The following is a 22,210-nucleotide window of genomic DNA, read 5'->3' on the forward strand; positions in this document are numbered from 1 at the left end:
TTAGCAATAAACGATAAAGCTGTTGCATTTTGAGTGCTATTGGACAGCTGCAAATAGCCTGACACACAGATTTTTAGGACTTGCAGTGATATCTTTTATCCCCTGATCCTCTAAAGGCAATTAAGGTCCCTTCCAGCAAACATCGTCTATAGCAGCAGTTGTGATTCAGTGGTAAACTTAACATCTGCATAAGTTACATGCATAAGAGGTTGACAATTTGAGCTAAATAAGTAAGAATGAGACCAGTCTTCAGCTAGTATCAAGTAGCTTGTATAACATTGCAAATAATATGTTCATAAGTATTAAAAACCAAATACATCACTATTTAGATTTCCCAACGGGTGTGATTTTGGTTTTACATAAACCAGTATAAATCTTGAGTAACTTTGTAAGTCAGAACATCCCAGTGTGCATATTTGCTTCTCACTGTCATTTATGAAGATGCCTGCTCTGAGTGGCAAATAGGGATTCTGACTCGGTAGTGTTGCATGTCATGCTTCATGCTGGTATTGCAAGTTTGGGGCTGTGCATTGAGTGCTGCAGCTGGGGAGTTTTCATGCACCTCTTTGTTTCATTCCTTGAATGTTCCTAAATGAAATGACTTAAGCACAGTGAAACACTGTGGTGTGGGGAATGTATTAATGTACTTCCAGAAAGTAAGGGACACTTTTCCTTTGACTTCATGGTAAAGTCAAATGGTAAACTAGGGATCCTTTAATGCTATTTATCACCCATTGTACAGTATCTTACTACTCACTCAGAAGGGTTGGGGTTTTTTACCCTCAGGTTTGCTTTGATAGGCTTGAATAGATACCAAGTACTATCCGAACTTGCTTTAAGCAATTATTCTAGGGACTGGGAGGAGAGGAAAGTATATTCCGTGGTAGAAATTCGTTTAGAAATAGCCTATTGGAAAACTATTTTGATTGAAGAGGTTGCCTCCAACTGGCAGATGATATCCTGAGCTCAGTGCTTCTCCCTACCCTGTTCTGTATGCAGAAAACTGCCAGTTCTTCTAGCTCCTAGCCCACAAGATACACATATTTCCATGTGAGAAACTCCTTCAGTGGTCTAGAAAGTGTTCTGTAAAACATACGGGGGGTGGAGGTTGGGGACAGTGAACCAGCTTGCAACTCTATCGCTCCCAGTCGCTTTTCATCCGTAACCCAAGCAAAGGCTAGTGCTGAAAAGAGATATCTTCTCCTGTGTCCTTTTGTAAAATAAAACAAATACTATGTTTGCTTTACCATCTATTCTTCAGCTAACTGTTTGTTCTTTTTTCTTCTGTTCCCTTTCTATAAAGAAATAAAGAGTTTAAACATAGGTAAGACACGAGCTCTTTCCCATATAATTTGATATGGTTTGTTTGCTTCATTGTGTTTGCTTTTTGTGTTGTGCTTCTTGTGTAATGTTATGTTCTTCATGTACCATATATAGCAACATTTTTATGTGCTAATTGTGTGTTATGAATATGATAAGCGTTAGCAATTATGAAATGCAGTCAAAAAGCAACCAAATAAGTTCTGACAGTAATTAGAAATTTCTAGTAGAATGCCAGTATAATGAACCCCAAGCTAACTTCTCTCTAAGCACTTCCTCCTGCTGTCTATAATTGGTCTAAATGGTTGAGGTAAACTACCCCAGCAGTTTTACACATGCCAGGCAGGTTCACAAAAGCACTAATGACTGCAGATAGGTCAAAAACTCATTTTCTGGTCATTAATGATTTTCTGAACCCTCTGTCCTTTTTTATAATTTAGTTTCTATTTTCTTTCATCAAATACATTTAACAGTCAGTCAACCTGGGGGGCTGGTTGTATGCAACCACTAGATGCAGTAGCTGTAAGGTGCAGGAGGGAGGCCAGGACGTTAGGAGATTTTCATTGTCTCACCTGAGCACTAGGGCTTCTGATGGCAGCAGCATAGGAAACGCTTGTTCATCTTCCACGACAGGGAGGATGTTCATCCTGGAGATTATCAAGGGCAAGAACAAGAAAGTATGCCATAGTGTCCTGTGCATCACCCTTTTAGAACCATACTTCCCATTTCTGTGACACAATTAGATATAAAAGATGGTGCGGATTAAACAGTATAACTTCCCCTTTACAATATATTTTGGTATAGCAAGTATAAATTTTCACTAAATTTTCCTCTCTGGATGAATGAATTCATAATTTGCTGATGATTTTTGGTGATGCTGACGCTCCTCGTTTGCGCTAACTGAGCTTAGTTATTTGTTTAGATGCTTAGAGATCTGCTCTGGGCACTTTTTGCTTGGATTGAAACAAAAGCTGTCGTTGGGTTGTGAGTTTGATGCACATTTGAGAAGGAAAGGGAGGACAAGCTGATCCTGTCTGTGCCATGTGCTGTCAAGCACTGGGCTCCCCCCCAGAACAGAGCAAGGCTGCCCAGTGGTATCTGCTGCAGTCACTGTGGAGGGCAAGAAGCAGAGCCATTATTGGCAGAAAGCTCTGAGCAATACTTGAGGTTATGGGAAATCTTTTAAAACCAGGTACATTCATTGGCTTCCTGTAATTTGGATCAAAGGTTCCAGTGGCACGGAGAGAGGCAGAGGTCTGTGCTGCTCAGATGCTGCTTTGATAAATGCTTACTTCTCATTTAAAACACATCGCTCTTTGAGGTAATGATCTCCCAGTTTCTTTGGGGACGTGGTGAATGTCACCTTCCACCACTTGTTTTCTGCTAAAGTCCCTCAAGTATTTTATGTGGAGAGTCATAGAATCCCAGACTGGTTTGTGTTGGAAGGGACCTTAAGATCATTCAGTTCCAACCCCCTGCCACAGGCAGGGACACCTTCCACTTGACCAGGTTGCTCCAAGCCAGGGATGGAGCATTCTGCCACTGTCTGCTCTCTTATCGAGCCCAGGAAAGAGCAAAGGGGTATGCAGCAGATCTGCAGCTCCAGTGAGTTGCTCCCTGGTCTGGAACAAGAGCTCATGACTGACTCCCTGAAGGAGATTCCAGGGGAGAAAGGCAGGGTGAGCTCCATGGACACAGCAATGACTGAAAGGGGAGAGGGATGTAACCCAGTGTTCTGCCATTGCTCTTTACCCTGTCTTGCACCTTACCCCATCCTGTAGCAGTGGGCCATGCCTGAGGCTAGCAGTGGGCACAGGGAAGCAGGGTGTGCTGGCTCAGAAAGGCAGCACAGGCTGGCAAATCCTGTCTGAAGAGAAGAGACTTCCAGTGTGGCTCATGTCAGAAGCAGCACGGCTCCCGCAGGCACTGCTGCCACAGCTCCCACCTATGGCACTGGCACCTGTGTCTGCCCCTGGCTCATACCTGGTCCGGGACTCCCCATCCCCAGCAGGGCCAGGCAAAGGGCACTCAGGGCTGGAGCCCTGAGCCTGCAGGTACAGCTGTCCCTTGTTGGCTCATCTGTCGCTGTTGCAAAGCCTCAAGCTGAGCTTGGGTGTCTTTGTGAAGTGCCGCACACCAGTGTCCTGGCAGGGTTTGTTCAGGGTAAGGAGAGAGCATGAGGAAGAAGAGATCAGACTTTCTGTTCAAGGACAAACGTGCAGGTGTTTGAATGGCACAAGTACTTGATCGACTGCAGAAACCTTGTGAACGGAAAGAAATACCTTGTTAGGTAACAAGACTGAGCTTTGGGAGGGAGAAAAGGATGTAGTAAGGGCCTAGTGAAGAGGTGCAGTCTGCTGCTGAAGAGAAGCAGAGGAACTTGGGGAATGAAGAGATTGTGCTCTAGTCGCAAGCATGTCACTAGTCTCCCTGCATAACTTTGTCTACACCACTTAACCTCTCTGTGCCTCAGTTTCCTCCTCTGTAAAATGGGTGTAATACCCATCTTTTTCAAGTACTTTGAGATCCATGCATGAAATGAACCTGCCAAGTATTTTTTGTTTGCTGTATTTTTTCATCTCTAATGTCTACACTCCTAGACTTCAGCAGATGGTACTGCTCTGCCAACTAAATGCTGATCAAACCAAGCTCCTTCATCCTTTCTACAGTTTTATTGACCTAAAATCGTGTCATGCCAAAGACTGGCATAGAGGAAAATAACTGTAGAAAGTGATATCTTTGGACCTCCTCATTCCTCCTAATCTGGTCATGACCACATGAAAGCAGTTGTCTGTGATGCTGATAAATCCATCTACCGAAAGTGGCCTTATGATATTTTCGGCCAGTCTGATCTTGAAATGGCTTATGTCCATCGTAACTTACCTCTGTGTATCCTCACTCTTGGAAATGGGCACTTTTGCCACATGAAGCTAGGAGTGTGGATATTTGGAGGCAAATATCTGTGGTTACTGGTAAATAACCTTCATTTTTTTTTATTCTTGTCTTCATTTGTCTTCTATGCTTTGAAACCGCCATTGATCTTATTTACACTCATCCATAGGCTCCAAAGGCTGCGAAATTCACATCATGCTTAAAATCCAACTAAATTGAGTTAAACTAGCCAGGCAAGACTTGAAAATATTTCTGCACTGCAGTTGTGTGTGTATGAATGTATATATATGGCAAAGATTGACACTTCTCAATTTGCAGAAGATTTGCTAAAGTAGTTCCAAAACGTGACGAGCTGTCAAACCCCCATATATTTCAGAAGAGAAGTAGCTTTCCATATGAGCGCCCATTCTAATCACAAACTGAGGAGCAGTTTTTCAATAACAGAAGGTTTGGAGTTAAAGTCAGACACTTGGGGTCTCTGGTTTGAGCTATATAATCAACTTCATCTGCTGTAAATGAGATTCTTGATAAGAATGAATGAGAACAAATTTGCTTTAGGAATAAATTTGTTATGCCTTTGCCTCCTATTTATACAAGACCTCACAAATCTTGTGGCATAATATAAGTGACTCAGAAGCTGATTTTATGATCTTGCTCCCATGACTTCTGCCTTCAAGAGAAGTTAAACAAGGTGGCTGGGAGGAGGGCAGCAGGTAGGGGTAAGCTAAAGAGAATTCACCCAGAGCAGACCTAAAGGACAGAAGAGATCAAGAGGCAAGTCTGCTGTGCAGCTTTGGCTTATTGGGCTCTGCTGTACAAGGTTTGGTGTAGGAGGATAAATGAGATTTGAAACGGCAATCCTTTAGCAACACTGACCGGGCCCTAATTGCATTAGAGCCGCAGATGGCAGTCCCCCAGACCCCCCCTGGGTATGAAGGTGTCTGACTTTCTTTCCAGATCTCTCTGTGCCTGATGAGTATCCAAGTTCTGAAGCTTGGGAAGTTTCTCGACTGCTCAGCTCTTTCTGTTCTATGCTTTCTTTTTCTCTAAAGCAACAATCCTGCTCATAAATACTATCTGGCCGTGGACCCTGTTTCAGGCTCACTCTATGTATCAGACACCAATAGTCGACGGATATACAGAGTCAAGTCCCTTTCTGGCACAAAAGACCTAGCTGGTAACTCTGAAGTGGTGGCAGGGACTGGAGAGCAATGCCTGCCCTTTGACGAAGCCAGATGTGGGGATGGAGGGAAGGCAGTGGACGCAACCCTCATGAGCCCTCGAGGTAAAGTAGGAACAGAAGCTGGAGAGAATGACTGTGTGAGGCTGGGCTGGGTGTGGAAATAATTATGTGGCAATTAAATCACTCCTTGCTCGGTAGTTTTTATTCTGGGCTTTAATTACAGTGGATTGGCAAGTGTTCGTGCTTTGTTTAGTTAAAGCAAACTTTATTACCCCAACAGTGAGCGCTGCAAAAGGAGAACAGAACACAAATTAGCAGGATATCACTCACTCCAAGAAGCAAGCATGTAAACTGGGGAACAAATCACTGCTTGAGATAGTCTTTGGGGAGAGAAACTGCCTGCTGCGGCTTTTCATCTGACTTCCTAGGCTGTGCATTCCCTTTTTCTTCAGAGGCAGAGGGAAAATAAAAGGATTTTTGCCCTTTTCAGTTTCCAGTTTTTAACGGGAAGTTTTCAAGATGACAGATTTGGGGATTTGTTGCTAAGGTTTTTCTTTTTCCCATTGTTTCATGTTAATTGTAAGGAGGAATGGATCAGGTGTATTGCCAGGTGCTGCAGACTCCTTTGGGTTTTATTGCAATGGTTGAAAATAACTAGATGATCGTAAAAATAAGAATGAAAGGTCCTATTTCTTTGTAGAGGTAATAGTTTCAGTTAATATATACAGAGTGTATTAACAGGACAGAGCTGCTTCCATGCTTGAAGGTAAGCCTCTATGTAGAAGCTGAGAAGATAAAGCTGTACCTGCTCTCAGTGCCCACCAGGATGAGCACTGCAACCATTTGAAGACAGGTTTTTTTAGATCAATATTTTATTTTCAGCCCACAAAACGGACAAGGCAGCGCACCAAATCAAAGCAGGGAAGGCAAGAGAGAACAAGCTTGCTCTCCTTCACCACAGGCAGCAGCATCCTTCTGTTCCTCCAAGGGAGCACCTTTCATTCTGTGCCTTTCGTTTCTAAGGACTCCCAGTGTGACAGGCGTTGAAGCTTTCCTTTTTTCCTAGGCTGGAAACCCCTGTGTCTTCATCTGGAAACACCAGATATTCTTCCCCTATTCCTTGCTGCAACAGGTCAAAGAATTAACAAATAAGACTGTAGTGTCCTCTTAATTTTGCCAAATCTTAAAGAAATATAAAAAGATATCTAAAAATCCTCAGATCCTTCAGATGAAGAAGCAACACCTCAAATTTCTGAGACTAAAACTGAGGGGTTTTTGGTTTTCATAGGGTTCCCACAATGCATCATACCGAGTTTGAATTTAGAAGTAAGAGGATACATTCCACTGGCTCTTTGACATGTTGTGGGGATTTCTGTGGTTTGGTTTTCTTTAGAGCCCCAAGGGATCAGCCTGCTTGATGCCATTTATTCAGCAGAACTACAGGTACTTGGAGGGATGCAGGACCTGTGCTCAGGTTGGAAAGAACAGGGGAAGCCAACAACTGTCACCATTTTGTAAAGCTGTCAACAGATGAAGCCTGCCTTGAAGCCGGGAGCCTCACTGATGCCTGGTTTTTATATTTCAGGGATTGCAGTGGATAAATATGGTCTCATGTATTTTGTTGATGCCACTATGATTAGAAAAGTGGATCAGAACGGAATCATATCAACCCTGCTGGGCTCCAATGACCTCACTGCTGTTCGACCACTCAGCTGTGATTCCAGCATGGATGTCACCCAGGTATCTTAGTGCATTTATTTTCTTCTCTGCCTTAGAAGAGATGGGCATCTCTTTTGGATGACTGCCTGGCCACTTAAGAAATACATTATGCAGCACAAGATGGTAGTATTTTTGATTCATTACTGAAATGAGTGAACCATCCTTTTACTGTGGCTAACACAGGTTATTTATGCAACTGTAGTGAGATAAGGCTGAGATAATGGGAGTTATTGTCTTAATTGCCTGTTTTTCTGTAATTATTGTAGAGCTTCCACAATGTAGCATTCATTCTTTGCACAGAAACACAATTAGCCAAAGTTACCACTGCACGTAGCTTTAATATTGCCAAAAAACAAAAGCATTGTTTGAGATAGTTGCCGTTCATGACTTGGTTTCGTGCTTTACGCTGATAAACCCCTCACTAATTTGCTGTTGTTACACATGGAATTTTAAACACTAGAAGTGTACTTTTCAGTGACGAGTTTTACAGTAATAATTTGTGCAACTCATAGGTACGGCTGGAGTGGCCTACTGATCTCGCTGTCAATCCCATGGACAACTCACTTTATGTCTTAGAGAACAATGTTATTTTACGGATCACAGAAAACCATCAAGTTAGCATTATTGCTGGACGCCCCATGCACTGCCAGGTTCCTGGTATAGACTACTCTCTTAGCAAACTGGCTATTCACTCTGCACTTGAATCAGCCAGTGCCATTGCCATCTCACACACAGGAGTTCTTTACATCAGTGAGACAGATGAGAAAAAAATTAATCGGCTACGCCAGGTAACTACCAATGGAGAAATATGCCTTCTTGCAGGGGCAGCCTCAGACTGTGATTGCAAAAATGATGTCAACTGTAATTGCTATGCTGGGGATGATGGGTATGCCACTGATGCCATCTTAAATTCACCATCTTCCTTAGCTGTGGCCCCAGATGGTACCATCTACATAGCTGATCTCGGAAACATCCGCATTAGGGCTGTCAGTAAAAACAGGCCCATTCTTAATTCCTTTAACCAATATGAAGCTGCATCTCCAGGAGAGCAGGAGCTGTATGTCTTCAATGCTGATGGGATTCACCAGTACACTCTCAGCCTTGTTACCGGGGAGTACTTGTACAATTTCACCTATAGCAGCGATAACGATGTCACGGAGGTGATGGACAACAATGGCAACTCCTTGAAGGTCCGTCGGGATGCCAGTGGGATGCCCCGCCATTTACTGATGCCGGATAATCAGATTGTCACGCTGGCTGTTGGCACTAATGGTGGACTCAAGCTAGTCTCAACACAGACCCTGGAGCTCGGATTAATGACATATAACGGAAACAGTGGTCTCTTAGCAACGAAGAGTGATGAAACAGGATGGACAACATTTTATGAGTAAGAATGTTTTTGGCTCTATTAAGCGTACATTTATTTCTCAAACGGTAGTGAGTAGGCCCTGAACTGACCCTACAGGAATCTGTTGTAGGCTTTTCACTGATGCTGAGTAAGGCCATCACATCTCAGTCTAGTCTGATGCTGAAAGTGATTTAAGTGGCTTCTTGATTTCACCAGTTTGTGCCAGGGCCCATGGGTGGGAACCAGACCGCTTTAATTTCTGCCCACAGTATGAGGCCTGTGGGGACTCTCACCCACCTCCAGCACGAAGGACTGTGTGTCACCTTCAGAAACCCGTGTTTGGTTTACGAGGCTGGGCCCCTCCTCTTAGTCTGTTCAAGGCTGTAGATAACTGGCACCCAGACCAGCCCCCAGCAACCCACAGCTCCTATCGAGCTGCCTCTGCCTAGGAACCCTAATGCTGCAGGCTCTTTTGGAACTCAAGCTAGGTATCTGCTGTTCAGACTCATATATTACTCATGGTTGTTAAAGTGTTAACATCACTGATTGTTCCTTCTTGAGACAAGTGAGGAGGTTAGATCCCCAGCTACCTGCCAGCCCCCCAGTGTAACTCTGTAGATAGCCTGGAAGCACACTGGTGTTGATGACCCTGTGGATTAGAAAAACAGAACTCCCTCTTTAAATGCAATTCATCAGAGATGAAGTTCAAGGGTACTGGAAAAACCAGCCACATATTTATTAATAGTTACCCTGTTCTTACTAGTCCTATTGCCATGTATTGATGAAAACAACTTTAAAAATAGAAACAAAACGATATATTGAAAATATATCTATAATCTTTAAGTACGTTGAGTCTGATGCCATAGTTAATTAACCATTACTAAACACCATTGCTCAAATTACCGGGTAGAAAATATGAATAGAGCTTTATATTTAATTTTGAATTGAAAGCTCATTTTTAAGGCTACAGACCAGCACTAATGCACACGTCGTTTAGTTTACTAATGGGTTCATCTCGGCCACCGCTCGCTTTCTTTTTAGAGGAAACAGAAGTAATGCGGGAATAACAAGAACCTCAGGATGTATCTAAATCAGCCTGGTACATCAGTGTTGTGTCCAGGGCGTTTTGTTCCCGTAGAAAGGAAAGCAGTGCCCTCTCGTGGTCGCCTCCTGATGCAGCCCTGGAAATTGAACCGCTGTGATTCTAGTAGATACATGGAGGTTTTGTCTCCTTAATATTGTGTAAAGAGCATTTCTTTGTTACACCTCAATTAGAAAAATAACCCAGTAATGTGAATACAGGAAGGATTTAGCTGCTGATTGCAAGATCAGGCAAAACCTCACTGTACTGCACCATGGAAAAACCTCACATTATTACTGATGAGATGTCGATGCCTTTCTAGGTGGGGTTTTTGTTGTTGCTTTATACTCAGCAGCTAGACCAAGTTTCAGATCAGAAGTCATATAGACTAGCTGTTTCTCAAAACACCAGTAATTAATTGTAGCAAATGGCAATGTAACTTCAAACTCTGTCTGAAAATAATGAAATATTAAAAAACACCATCAGAAGGTTACAAGTTACCCAACTGGTATAACTGGTGGCTGAGAATTACACGAAGTGCTAAGCTAGCATGATTTATTAGAGGAATTGTGCTCTGATAGCTATGTAATTGTAGGAGGTGGGTGCTTCGATGTCTTACTGAAGTATAGCTAAAAATACCATTTAATGTGTTTATAGTGCTGGCATGTTGACTAGGTTCTTTTCCAAGATCAAGTAAGAAAGGATGTTTGACCTTTGCCTAGGTCAGGGGAAATTAAGCACCATACTTAGGTCTAAAGAGTACTAAAGGTACTGCCTTAGATGATGACTGGCACTGATGATGCAGTGGAAATAACTTCCTTTCTGCCAGATTTGTACATATATTCTCATAAGCACAGAGACCATAGATGAGAGGACAGTAGAAACATTTTTGCATTAAAAGAAGAAAAAACATAATATACCATTCATGAAGATGCTAGAAGTAGATATGTCTCTATATGTGAATGGAAAACCTTATGCAAGGACAAGAAGTTAGCTATATGCACTGGAGATACTCATTACAGAAAAACAGAGACATGTCCTTCAGGCTGATCCTAAGCAACTGACTTCAAGTAACTCTGTCATATGCTCTGTCATCTCACGTACCCCCAAAGGTGAGGGGTTTATTAATAAAAGTATGAGAATTATTTAAATCAAATTAAAAAACCTAAATAGTCACAGTCCATGGCCACTTAATGCTGGTTTCTGGTTTTTCATCAAAGTAGCTCCAAGGGGAAAATTCTATATTCATCACTATGCAATTTATTTTGGTAGGTATAAGTTAGTATCAATAGCAGATGAAAGAAATACATGGCCAGCTGAGAGTTTACAAGGACAACAAAATAGTTTTCTGTGCCATTACATTCATGCATTCATACGGAGATAATCAATACCTCAGGAACAGCCAAAGAACTGGGAAAGAATAAATGTTTTTTAAATCCTAAAATACTACATAAATGAAAGTCCTTATGAAAAATGTACTTCAGTGCATTTATATCAACCAGACACTGAAGTGCTGTGCTATCCTATTGGGCTGGTTTTCTTTTAACCTGAAGCTGTACCCTGAAAATGCTCACAGAATTGAATTCACAGAGTATACCCAGCTATGCATTGAATATGTGGAGAAATGCATACACTAACTGCTTTTATGTATGTGCATACACACTCATGCATGTATTATACATATAGTGCATGTGTATATGCACGCAGTTCATTTGCAGTAGGAACAGGCAAGGCTCTTCAATAATGTAACAGCTATCAGCAGGCTCACATGGGGTAATTTAAGCTTGATTTTTGGGCATGAAGCACATATATTTGAAGTGATTCTCGGTGGTATTCCACTTAGTTTTGGGAACAACCTAAGAGAGTGCTGCAGTTTTCTTCTTGAGTCAGCTTGGGGTTTATAAGGGAGAGAAAATAGGGATGTAAGTAAATGCATGTGATCTGCACATTGGCCTGCTCTAAGTCAAAACAGCCATTACTCCTTTCTGCAGTACTGTATAAGGCACCATCCTGGCTAATCCCACCTATAAGCTGTCCAGCTGTACCTGTCCCAGACCTCAAAGGTTGCCAACAGTAAAAACTGCCTAAGATACAGAGATGCCATAATAGTGGTCTGGAGTGCACTATCACAAACCTGCTGAGGGATGTGCGGGTCGGGTACCTGTAGCTCTGTGAGGAGGTGATGCATCAGTGCTCAGCATGTCTCGTGGTTGAGCTGTAGCCGTTCCTGGTGGCCCAGCACACAGCAGCTGCTGAGACTGTCTTCGAGCTCCCAGGCTGCAGGCACCATCAGCCAACAGCTCCTGTGCCTGTCTGGGTGCCGGTGGCTGGTGTCACCCAGAGCTGCCCTGGCAACCACGGTCCTGGAAACCTTGGACTGCTTGGGCGGACTTGGTCGTGGTTAGCAAAGTGTTGGCAGGTTAGTGGTGGGCATGGGGAGATCTTTGAAGGCTTAAGAAAGGACCTGTCCCCTTGTGATTTTATTAGTAGAAAACTCAGGATGAAACCCTCCTCTAACTGAAGCTCAGGAGTTTCAGTGTATCCAGAACCCACCTGATCTGAAGACATAAAGGTCACCTTACCAGATCTGATTCAGCTAGCCCGATGCTGTGTCACACACTGTGACATGTAGTGGCTGCTTCTGAAGAAGATACCAGAAGCCCCAGGCCCATTAGTATATTTTCCATTGCAATTATTTTCATTTACTTCATTAGATCCGGGTTCATGTCATAAAGAAGTGCATACATATCATATATGGTTTATAACCATTGAATTCCCATATAGCTTTATTCTCATTATTCAGTTAAACGTCTGGGTGTTGTGTTCTACTAAGCACTTACTCTCACAAAATACAGAAATTAAAAAGAAAGCCTCAATAATATGTCACTTTAAATTTTGTGGTACAGAAAAGGTTTTGGTTTCATTCATTTTGAAGTTTTTACTTTTAATGTATGTTTTTTAAGCAGGATTTTATTGATGCCATGGATAAAGTAAAAAAGCCTTCATTATACATTGGTATTGCAATGTGTATATAGTGTTTAAGTAGTGGATTACGTCTAAATCACTTAATATATAGTTTAAGTAGTGAATATGTCTGCTATTAAGCCAAGTGGTCTGCAGACCTTCCTAGAGAGCACTTGTTTAAGCAGGTCCAGCACTTGCTTATAAATCTTTTAATCTCTGCCATTGTGGAATTCAAATATTGTGACCAGCCCTGGGGAACATGGCCCATGGTGGGGGCAAACCACTGACTGAATATTGCACTGAATATTGCAATGCTCCTGTTTCAGGCTCTGCACATCCTCATCCCTATTTACTTTCTAGACTGCCCTTGCACTTTGAACAGAGATTTCAAGTGAGTAGCCTGCAGCAATCCCCAGGAATTTTTCCTGGGTTAATTAAAAACCCAGCAATGTGAATGAGGAGTTTAAATGAAGGTCTCATTTGCATTGCCTAAAATATACTTGCTGATGGGGAATTTGAGCCTCCATTTTGGTGGATGTTCACAAGGATCTGCATACTCACACTGAAGCCACTCACAGCCCTTTCCTAGTTTTTCCTAAACAACATTGTCTCTCTGCAGTATTTGACATATAAGTATTCTCTTCACCACTCTGCTAAGCACGAAGCATATCCAAATATCCATATACAGACTATTATGGTATATCCCATTTTTGAAACTGTCCAATTTTTGTCCTTTTTGTTTTTCCTTGCTAGACGGATGCTTGACTGGATCAAATCCTTCCCTAGTCCTTATTTTACAAGTGCTTTTTTTGGTAAAGACTCTTATACAAACTTAACCAAACCCTTTTCATAGATTTTCTCAACATTTTATCTCTTATCTAGTATGTTGTCTATATGGTAAATAATACCAACTATATAAATACATATATGTGGATATAAACTTGTGATTTTTATTAAGAAAAGTCATGCTGCTTAATCTTTTATTTGATCCTGAACTGCTTAATTAAACACAGTATATTATTGTTCCCTTTTAGGTTGCATGATGCTTTGTTTTATTGATTTACTTCTTTGCCTAACACTTCCAGTGGTTCTGGTAAGGCTTGTTGCTCCACAGGTGATTTTTTCCTTCCTCCTCAATATTCAGTTGCATGGGTGCAACCATTTGCAATGGATTTGAAAGGCATACTTGATATGTGTATTAACTGAGAAGCCAATTTGGGTATTCATTTTGAAGATACTTTGAGGTTTCTGAATGATGTCATTGTAAAGTCATGTTGAAAGCACTGATTCTTTTTCATCTTTACAGCTAACCACGACATACAAAGAACTCAGCTAGCTCCGTGGTACTAAATGTGCTCCTCTTCTCTTCCGTTACTCTCAGGCAGTGCAATGGATTTACCAGTTCTCTTCCAGGCTCCTCGCACCCTGGATTCCTACGTTCCAAGGATAACCAGTTGGTTTCAATCTCTACCTAAACTTTTCCCTTTAACTACACAGGACATTTCTTTCTTGCCTTTCTGCTGTTCAGAAGTATGTGCACTTTTGGCTGGGTGAGAGACTCTTGCACAAGTAGAGATTGCATCAAGCAGAGTGTCAGACTGGAATACTGATTTTGTTTCAGGTCCCCATTTCTTGCTCTTAAGATCCAAGGGATTGCTTCTTAAGCACACAAATACAGCATTCTAAAGGAAAGGGAGAAACATACCATTCCATTTCAGGCAGCATTCTTTCTTTCCCCCTCCTCAGGTTTTATACCTCTAAACAAATTTAACTCAATGATCTCATGGAAAGCCCTTTTTCTTGTATTTTTTGTTTTTATCTCTATGCCTCTGGAGCATTTAACTCATCTCAGGTATATTCTGGGTGCTGACTGCTGCCTTTTGTGCAACTTCACCTTATTCTGTGTTTTAACTTCTCATCATCCATCGTTACGAACCAAAATACTGACCCCAAAATGCTGTTCAATACCACAGATAAGACCTAACTTAAACCCTTACATTCTCAAGCTGATGTCCTTTTTAATCTCTTTTAGCAAGTTTATTCCTTGGTATGTCACTTAAGACCACACTTAGTAGTTTCCACTAAATATTCAATTGCAAACATGCAGTCAATGCAATTGTATATTGTAGTATCCATCGTAAGTCCACTTCCTTAGAGTGAAATGCTACCATTAAAATTCAAATGAACTTACTAATTAGAATTGTTTGAGCTGAATATCGCTCTGTATATCATAATAATTTAATGATGACATTTGTGTAGTTGAGATCAGTAAGCTAAAACTTATTATTTAATCATTTTAGACTCTTTCAAGAACAGAGCAATAGGTATGGCCAGGATGTTCTTGAAAATCTGTTTCATTCTGGGGTTTTTTGCACTAATGTGGTGCATTATTAATACATTGGGTATTGAAATGAACATATATCCTCACGCTTTTTGCTCTCACTAACTTTTCTATTAGCTATGATCATGAAGGGCGTCTGACCAATGTAACACGTCCCACTGGAGTGGTAACTAGCCTTCATCGAGAGATGGAAAAGTCTATTACCATCGACATTGAGAATTCTAATCGGGATGACGATGTCACGGTCATCACAAATCTCTCCTCTGTGGAGGCTTCCTATACAGTTGTTCAAGGTACCAAAGCACACTTCTCAGCACCTCTCCTAACCACACACACCACTTGAGAAAGCAATGTGCAAAAGATTTGTGTCATTAGGACAGTTATGAGCAGGGGGAAAATGTAGTAGGTTTGCAAGACAAACTCCCCTAAAGCTCATTCCCAAAATAGCAGACTGCAGGACAGGTAAGAGACATTTCACAGTCATGCTTTGTGTCAACTGTGTCTGCTTGTTCTCTGCTGGTGTCAGGCCTCCTATTGCCTCTTGGGTCAGGATCACTTTACCCACTCAGATGTTTCTCCCTATGTCACTGCAAAATTGGTTCCGACTTTGGTGCCACAGAGTTGCATGGTGACTACCGAGTGTCAGCGGCCTGGGGAGAGATCCTTGTGGAGAGACAGGCTCCAGTGGCCTCCTACTGTTAGACATGGAATCTGCCAAATCTATGAACTACCATTAAAGAAAATTCAGAACAATGAGGGCGGTGGATGCTCTTGACCCATGGTTAGCACTTCTGAGAACAGTGTTGCAGGCTGAGTGTGGCAGGAGAGAGCAGGAACAAAGTGGTGAATGTCTGCTTAACACTTTCCAGTGCTGCCCCAGCATTAGTTCCCATGAAGTGAAAACAGTTATCAAAGACTGAGAGGAGTTTGGTGCGTGATAGGTGTTTCTAATTAAGATATAATGTCACTGGAATGAGAATACCAGCATCGAGCAGTAGTCCCCCTGACATGAATGTCAGCAGCTATAGACTATTATACCATCACATGTCTGGTTATAAAGACTATTTCTCCTATACAAAATGATTAATTATGTAGATACTGTCCTTCTATCAGACTAACCTTGGTGCTGTGGTGACAGTTGCACACCGTAGCACTCCGTCCTGGCACAGAATGGACTTGGCTGTGTCAAAGAGCTGGAGAACAATCATGGCCAGAGCAGTATGGGGCCAAAAGGCTGGTGTGCTGCTGGTCGGGTGGCAGGGAAAGGACTGTCAGCTTGCATTGCTGCAGCCTCACACCTGGAGGATTTAAAGTCACTGTGAAAGTCCTTCCTTGGAGACAGTTTTTAAACAGAGGGAAAGGAAAAGAAGAGTCACTTCTTCTCACTCCTAGAGTCAGCAGTCTTCTTCTTTTACCCCTTTCTTTCTGTCCTGGAGTTTGATGGTTTGTTATTCATCCACTAGTTCAGTTTTTGGGAGTTTTTGTTCATATTAGAAATAAATAACGTTGTTGAAAGCATATCACTGTGCATTTTGATTCACAATTAAAACTAAAGGGAAAACCTAATGAAATAAACACAGTATCTCTCTGCAGGCTCACTGTTGCACTACTGTTCTTTACATGAATCAGTAACATCTGTAATTTCCACCATAGTACCACGTAAATGGTAATTGCAGGCTGACTTCATTTAACATCAACAGGAGTGCAATAAAAACCCAATCAAATTAAGCTATATGTTTTCTTTATGACTGGAGTAGCTAAATTATTTTCTTTTCATTATTGCTGTAGATCAAGTGAGGAACAGCTACCAGCTCTGTAATAATGGTACTTTGAGAGTGATGTATGCCAATGGCATGAGCATTAGCTTTCACAGCGAACCTCATGTCCTGGCTGGGACTGTGACTCCCACCATAGGACGATGTAATATTTCTCTACCAATGGAAAATGGTTTAAACTCAATTGAATGGCGTCTGAGGAAGGAACAGATTAAAGGCAAAGTGACTGTGTTTGGAAGAAAGCTCAGGGTAAGTAGAATCTGTCATTAGAATAATGATCTTTTCCTCTGTGGGCAGAACATTAATTCTCTTTTTGAAGGACATCTTTCCTATTTTGACTTGTTTAAAATGCACAACTCTAGGATTTCTTTTAATATGACAATATTTTATGTATTGGAGTGTCAGTTAACTGCATGGGACTGTGTGCTACAATCAGCTCTAGAAGCTTCATTACTAAAAGTATTCTAAAAGAGGCTGGTAAAAATACCCAGAATATTGGCACAAGTCACTCTGCTTCTGAAGATGGGGGAAAAACCAGTCCAACCACTGAGCACACTCACCACAGCTAGTCCTGGGGAGGGAGCACGATTACAGCATGAGCAGTTACATTCTGCTTGTGTAGAATCTGCCTGCAGATTCATTGAGACAGGCATATTGTGTTTATTCCCCTTCCCAAATGGCATGATTGGAAAATAATTGCCATAATTACCAAGTCATAAGCATAGGATAAGAAAGACACTCAGGTCATGTAATCCATCCCCTGCCAAATTAAAACTGTGCTGCAGCTGGGTTAATCCCATTCTGTGCTTAGCTGGCCTGGTTTTCACCCCCTGAGTACCTAAACTTTCCCTGGCTGCTTCAGTATAGACAGCTTTGGTAGGGCTTTGGGCAGAGAACAAGTGCAGTGCTAATCAAGCCCTGGTTCTTTTCAGAGATACAGTTCTGTGTGTTCAATATGATGTACTAAATGCAATTTCTGTAAACAATTATGTAGCAATTCACAAATTATGAATCAGATGTTACATTTTGGTGTTTTTCTATTGCTTAACATCTAATTCCCAGTGTTGAATTAACAAGACTTTCCTTTTCTCATAGATGCTCAGAATGCACCTACTGGGGAGAGGGGGAAGGTTAGACAAAAAAGGAATGAGATTAGCAGCTAATCCTTAATGACTAAATTTCATGGCTATGTAATTGATTGTGACGTGTTGACCTGCAGAAGTTGATTAGAAGTAGAAACCAGATGAGCACTGTATTTTGACTAGGTGTTCGAAACAAAACTGTGGTAATCCTAACTCTCAATGCTAGAAATGTAATAGAAGTACTTGTGGTAATCAGCTGAAGTTAAACACATCTTAGAGCTGAAACCTTGCCTGAGATGGGGTTTCTTGCATCATGTTTATGCAAATCAAAACACTGCTTTATCTAGCAACACCTCAACATTTAATTGTCTGGGTTTAGTTCCTGCAACAATAATCACATACCTATTTAGCTCTTTTAAATGAAAATCACGATGAGATTATAACAGGTTGAGTGGACAGAAAATGAAATTTGAAAATGAGGGGGAAAGCACAGAATTTATTTGCATCTCATTTACTCTAATTCATCTTTATAAATTGTTCATTGAATGAAATGGAGCACATGTGTGTGATCGCTGGGGGAGCAGGTGGCAGCAGGGTCGGCTGTGGCAGCTGGGACAGATGTGGCATATAGTGGTACAGGATGGGCTACTGCAGGACTAACACGGGAATGACCAGGCAGGGAGTGTGTGGACCCAAATCTTGAATCCCCAGTGCAGAATCAACTATTGCTGAAAGGGATTGTTCTGACATAGGAGTCACCTCTCAGTAGAGCCAATAACCCTTTCTTTCAATACTTAAAGGGGATCTATAAGAAAGAGGATGGCAGGCTTTTTAGCAGGGCAATAGGACAAGGGGTAATGGTTTTAAACTGAAAGAGATTTAAACTACAAGAGATACAGACTAGATATAATGAAGATTTTTTTTACGATGAGGTTGGTGAAACATTGGCACAGGGTGCCCAGAGAAGCTGTGGCTGCCCCATCCCTGGCAGTGTTCAAGGCCAGGTTGGACACAGGGGCTTGGAGCAACTTGGTCTAGGGGAAGGTATCTCTGTTCATTGCAGGGGAGTGGGTTGGACTGGATGACCTTTAAAGGTCCCTTCCAGCCCAAACTAGTCAATGATTCTGTGAGTCTCCAGGTAGAGCTGCCTCCTATGCCCCCAGCTGTGCTCATTGTGCTGTAGGCACATCCCAGCTGTACCTGTTGGCCTCTGAGACACGCTAGGCCAACTTCATTAAGCCAGGAAAGGAAGACCTGCCCTTCACCTCTGAGTTCTCTCTCTTACTGTCCACTACTCTGCTATGCACCACACATCCAGTGTGTTGCAGTAGTTTCAGATACAATATTGAAGATTCCCTTCTGAAGAGTGTTTCTTACAGCACAGCTTCACATCAGTGTTTTTTGTTGCCAGACCTTTACCCAAGGCACAAAGGGCTCGTCCCAACGGCCACTTGTTGAGCAGCAGTCAAGGGAGAAACCAGATGTGCACGTAGGTAGTGGAACAAAAGAAACAGAGCTTGTTAGGTGATCTTCAGTCATAGGAGTTATTCATTCAATTTGGGTTACTATGTAATTAATATGACATTACAATTACACTTCCTGGTTTTACCTATTTTACAAATGAAAATGAAGTTGCTGAATTATCCAAGCAGGTGCTGCTTTATTCTCCAAGTGATGTTTGTGTGCACAGCTCTTGTCTGGGTAACCATTAAAAAACCCTAATACTTCAGTTTTCTATGGCAAAAAAACCTAATAACTTTTAGAATGTTATTAAGAAAAGGGAGAATACCTGGAGTCAGATTTTCCCCCATACAGATTACAGTTGCTGTTACTGTAATGGGGGGAAGAAACCCCAGAAATCACAAAACAAAACCAAATAAAGACATAAAAGCTAAAATTCAGTTCTTAATGTTTCTGGAAGGCCTTGAGCTCTGTGAAGGAAAGGGTTTTCATATGGCTCTGTCATCAGGATTAATCCTACACTTTACAGAGCTACTGTAACCAGTTGAGAAAGTTCTGCTATTGAGTTTGGCTTCCCTGGGTTTGTTTCCGTTACAATGGGAGAGCAGAATAAGGTTTTTTTGGCCAAGATATGTTATAAAAAGTGCCCTATCTTTTGTTTGAATCACAGAGAAATTTGTACTGGGATAACCTTTGGGAAAACCTACAGGAAAGAGCTTTTTTTCGTAATTGCCCATGGAGTAGATGTAAACTGTTAGAGCTAAGTCTTATTAATGGGAAAAATTAGGATAATGAGCAATAATTTGAAATAATTACTTCTTTACAAACACAAAATTGTATTCCTTTTGAATTCGCTTTCTGTGTAAGTGAATTCCTGCAGAGTGGGGTGGGATGGGAATTGGGATCACCCTTGGCAGGGAAAAGCTCTCAGAATAACTTTTGTGCCCTCGAGAAAGGCCCAGGGTTAATTTACATATTGTTTGATGTTGCAGTTTAATTCTGGCTAAGAGAAAACGTGGCCTAATCAAAGCAAAGAACAAATACCCACAAACTGATGAATCCTTCTAAAATAGTCATTGCTCTCAAATTATATCTAATTTAAAGACTTCTACTTTATTAATGATGCATCTACAATTAAATTATTCAAGAGGCTTCATCAGATTACAGCATTAGCCTGTATTCTGTGGTATAGTCTGCAGTGAATATGTTTGTGTACCTCTTAGAGCACTCTCACTAGCAGCCTCTCCATTTGACATTCTTGTGCTCCTTTGTTTCAGTGTTGCTCTGTTATTAAAAACCAAACCCAACAAAATCTGGGCCCAAAACACTTCATATTATACTTTGATTTGAAAAGTGTAACTGAAAAAAAATGAAGAAGAAAAAATAAAAGCATTTAACCTAATTCTTTCGTTTGTTTCTCAAAACTAAGTCCGTCTTTCCCAGCCTGTATGAGCTGAATCTTTAATCAGAAGAAATGAAACCCATCCCAAGTGACTGGGTTGATGAGTGATCTATGGACTATTTGGAAAGCAAATAAGGAAATCAGTAAATGAATGAGTTCATAAGCAGGGTGCTGCATCTACAGAGCCTATGTGGCTAACCCTCAGTGAAGACATGAAATCATAATTTCTTCTGCTCTTGGAGTCATAGTAGGGGAAGAGGTTAAGATCTGCTGATGGCAGAAGCAGAAAAGCTGCTTCTATGTAAAAGCAGTTGTTTCTCTGCCGAGTGCTAGCACTGCACTTTAGGCCCCGGGTGTGCAGTATGTCTTTCTGTTGTGACAAGAGAAGCCCCTTGCTGTAAGATGACAGCTCCCATGTTGCAGGGAGATGGGGAATATCCCAGTGAAACACCTGAACTTATATCCAAGAACTAGAAAGCAGAGGCCAGTTAATAGGAAGAGATGCTGCACTTCTCTAAACTGTGGGGACATTGAGGTCTCCAATGTGCATGCCATTTTCAACCATAGGCACTGCTGACTGAATGCAGCCTCCATTCCCTTCATAGGTGCACGGAAGGAATTTGCTGTCCATTGACTATGACCGGAACATACGCACAGAGAAGATCTATGATGATCACCGTAAGTTCACCCTGCGGATCATCTACGACCAGCTCGGGCGCCCGTTCCTCTGGCTGCCCAGCAGTGGCCTGGCTGCTGTCAATGTCTCCTACTTCTTCAATGGGCGCCTGGCTGGGCTGCAGCGTGGAGCCATGAGCGAGAGAACAGACCTGGATAAGCAAGGCAGGATCGTATCACGCATGTTTGCCGATGGGAAGGTTTGGAGCTACACCTATCTAGAACAAGTAAGTGATGTTGTTTTACCTGCTGACAGCAGCCACAGAGAGACAAAGTGCTACTCGGCTTCATTTTAAGCCCTGCATGTAACACACACACACACAGAGTCTATAATTTGACACATTCCAGCTGTAAAGAATCCCTCTGTACCTGGTCTCAAAATTCCTTATTTTTCAATTAGTCAACTAATTTGACTAATGTTTAATGGGAAATACATTGTTCATGGATTGTGTCTTTTGATATGTTCCTGGAAGCAGTTGGCTGCCATATAATAGCATAAACTGAACACAATGGATTGCTCTTAATGAAGACCAAAAACTAAACCTGACAAAAGGTTCAGGTAGAAACAGGTAATTGATCTGTACTTATTATTTTTTAAATGAAAATATGGTAAAGCATTTTTACTTAGCCCAGCTAAGACACTTCAGTCATAAGTGCCTTAAATACTTCAAAATTGCATATTCTTTCCCTTCTTTGAACGTGTTGTTTTAAGCAAACCAGAGCCAATGTTCTCTGCTTTTTGTCACACATATTTCACAGTAATAGTTGTGAATTACACCTGCAAGTGGCAAAGTAAATCAAGTCATTTATCTAACACCTCTGCATCCCTCAGAAAAAATTAAACCAAAAAGGTCCTGCTACAGGGAGGGCAGCTAATAGATTTCTAACCTGCACTTTCCTGGAGTGTCAGCATGTTGATTTCCAAGTAGCACATCCTGCCATCTAGCAAGCTGACAACATTCTTGCA

General features: G+C 41.6%; 1 protein-coding gene across 3 annotated transcripts in view; it reads left to right on the forward strand.

The window, feature by feature from the left end:
* TENM2 (teneurin transmembrane protein 2) overlaps nucleotides 1-22,210 on the forward strand; it is a 509,002-nt gene that overhangs the window by 479,363 nt on the left and 7,429 nt on the right. For all 3 annotated transcript variants that reach the window (XM_034066670.1, XM_034066671.1, XM_034066672.1), the window contains 7 exons: nucleotides 1,304-1,324; nucleotides 5,265-5,497; nucleotides 6,981-7,135; nucleotides 7,627-8,501; nucleotides 14,966-15,141; nucleotides 16,637-16,872; nucleotides 21,174-21,470. In XM_034066670.1, the coding sequence (XP_033922561.1) occupies nucleotides 1,304-1,324; nucleotides 5,265-5,497; nucleotides 6,981-7,135; nucleotides 7,627-8,501; nucleotides 14,966-15,141; nucleotides 16,637-16,872; nucleotides 21,174-21,470 (1,993 nt within the window). The remainder of the gene's footprint in view (nucleotides 1-1,303; nucleotides 1,325-5,264; nucleotides 5,498-6,980; nucleotides 7,136-7,626; nucleotides 8,502-14,965; nucleotides 15,142-16,636; nucleotides 16,873-21,173; nucleotides 21,471-22,210) is intronic.

Source organism: Melopsittacus undulatus, chromosome 10, assembly GCF_012275295.1.
Source record: "Melopsittacus undulatus isolate bMelUnd1 chromosome 10, bMelUnd1.mat.Z, whole genome shotgun sequence".
Taxonomy (NCBI): Eukaryota; Metazoa; Chordata; class Aves; order Psittaciformes; family Psittaculidae; genus Melopsittacus; species Melopsittacus undulatus.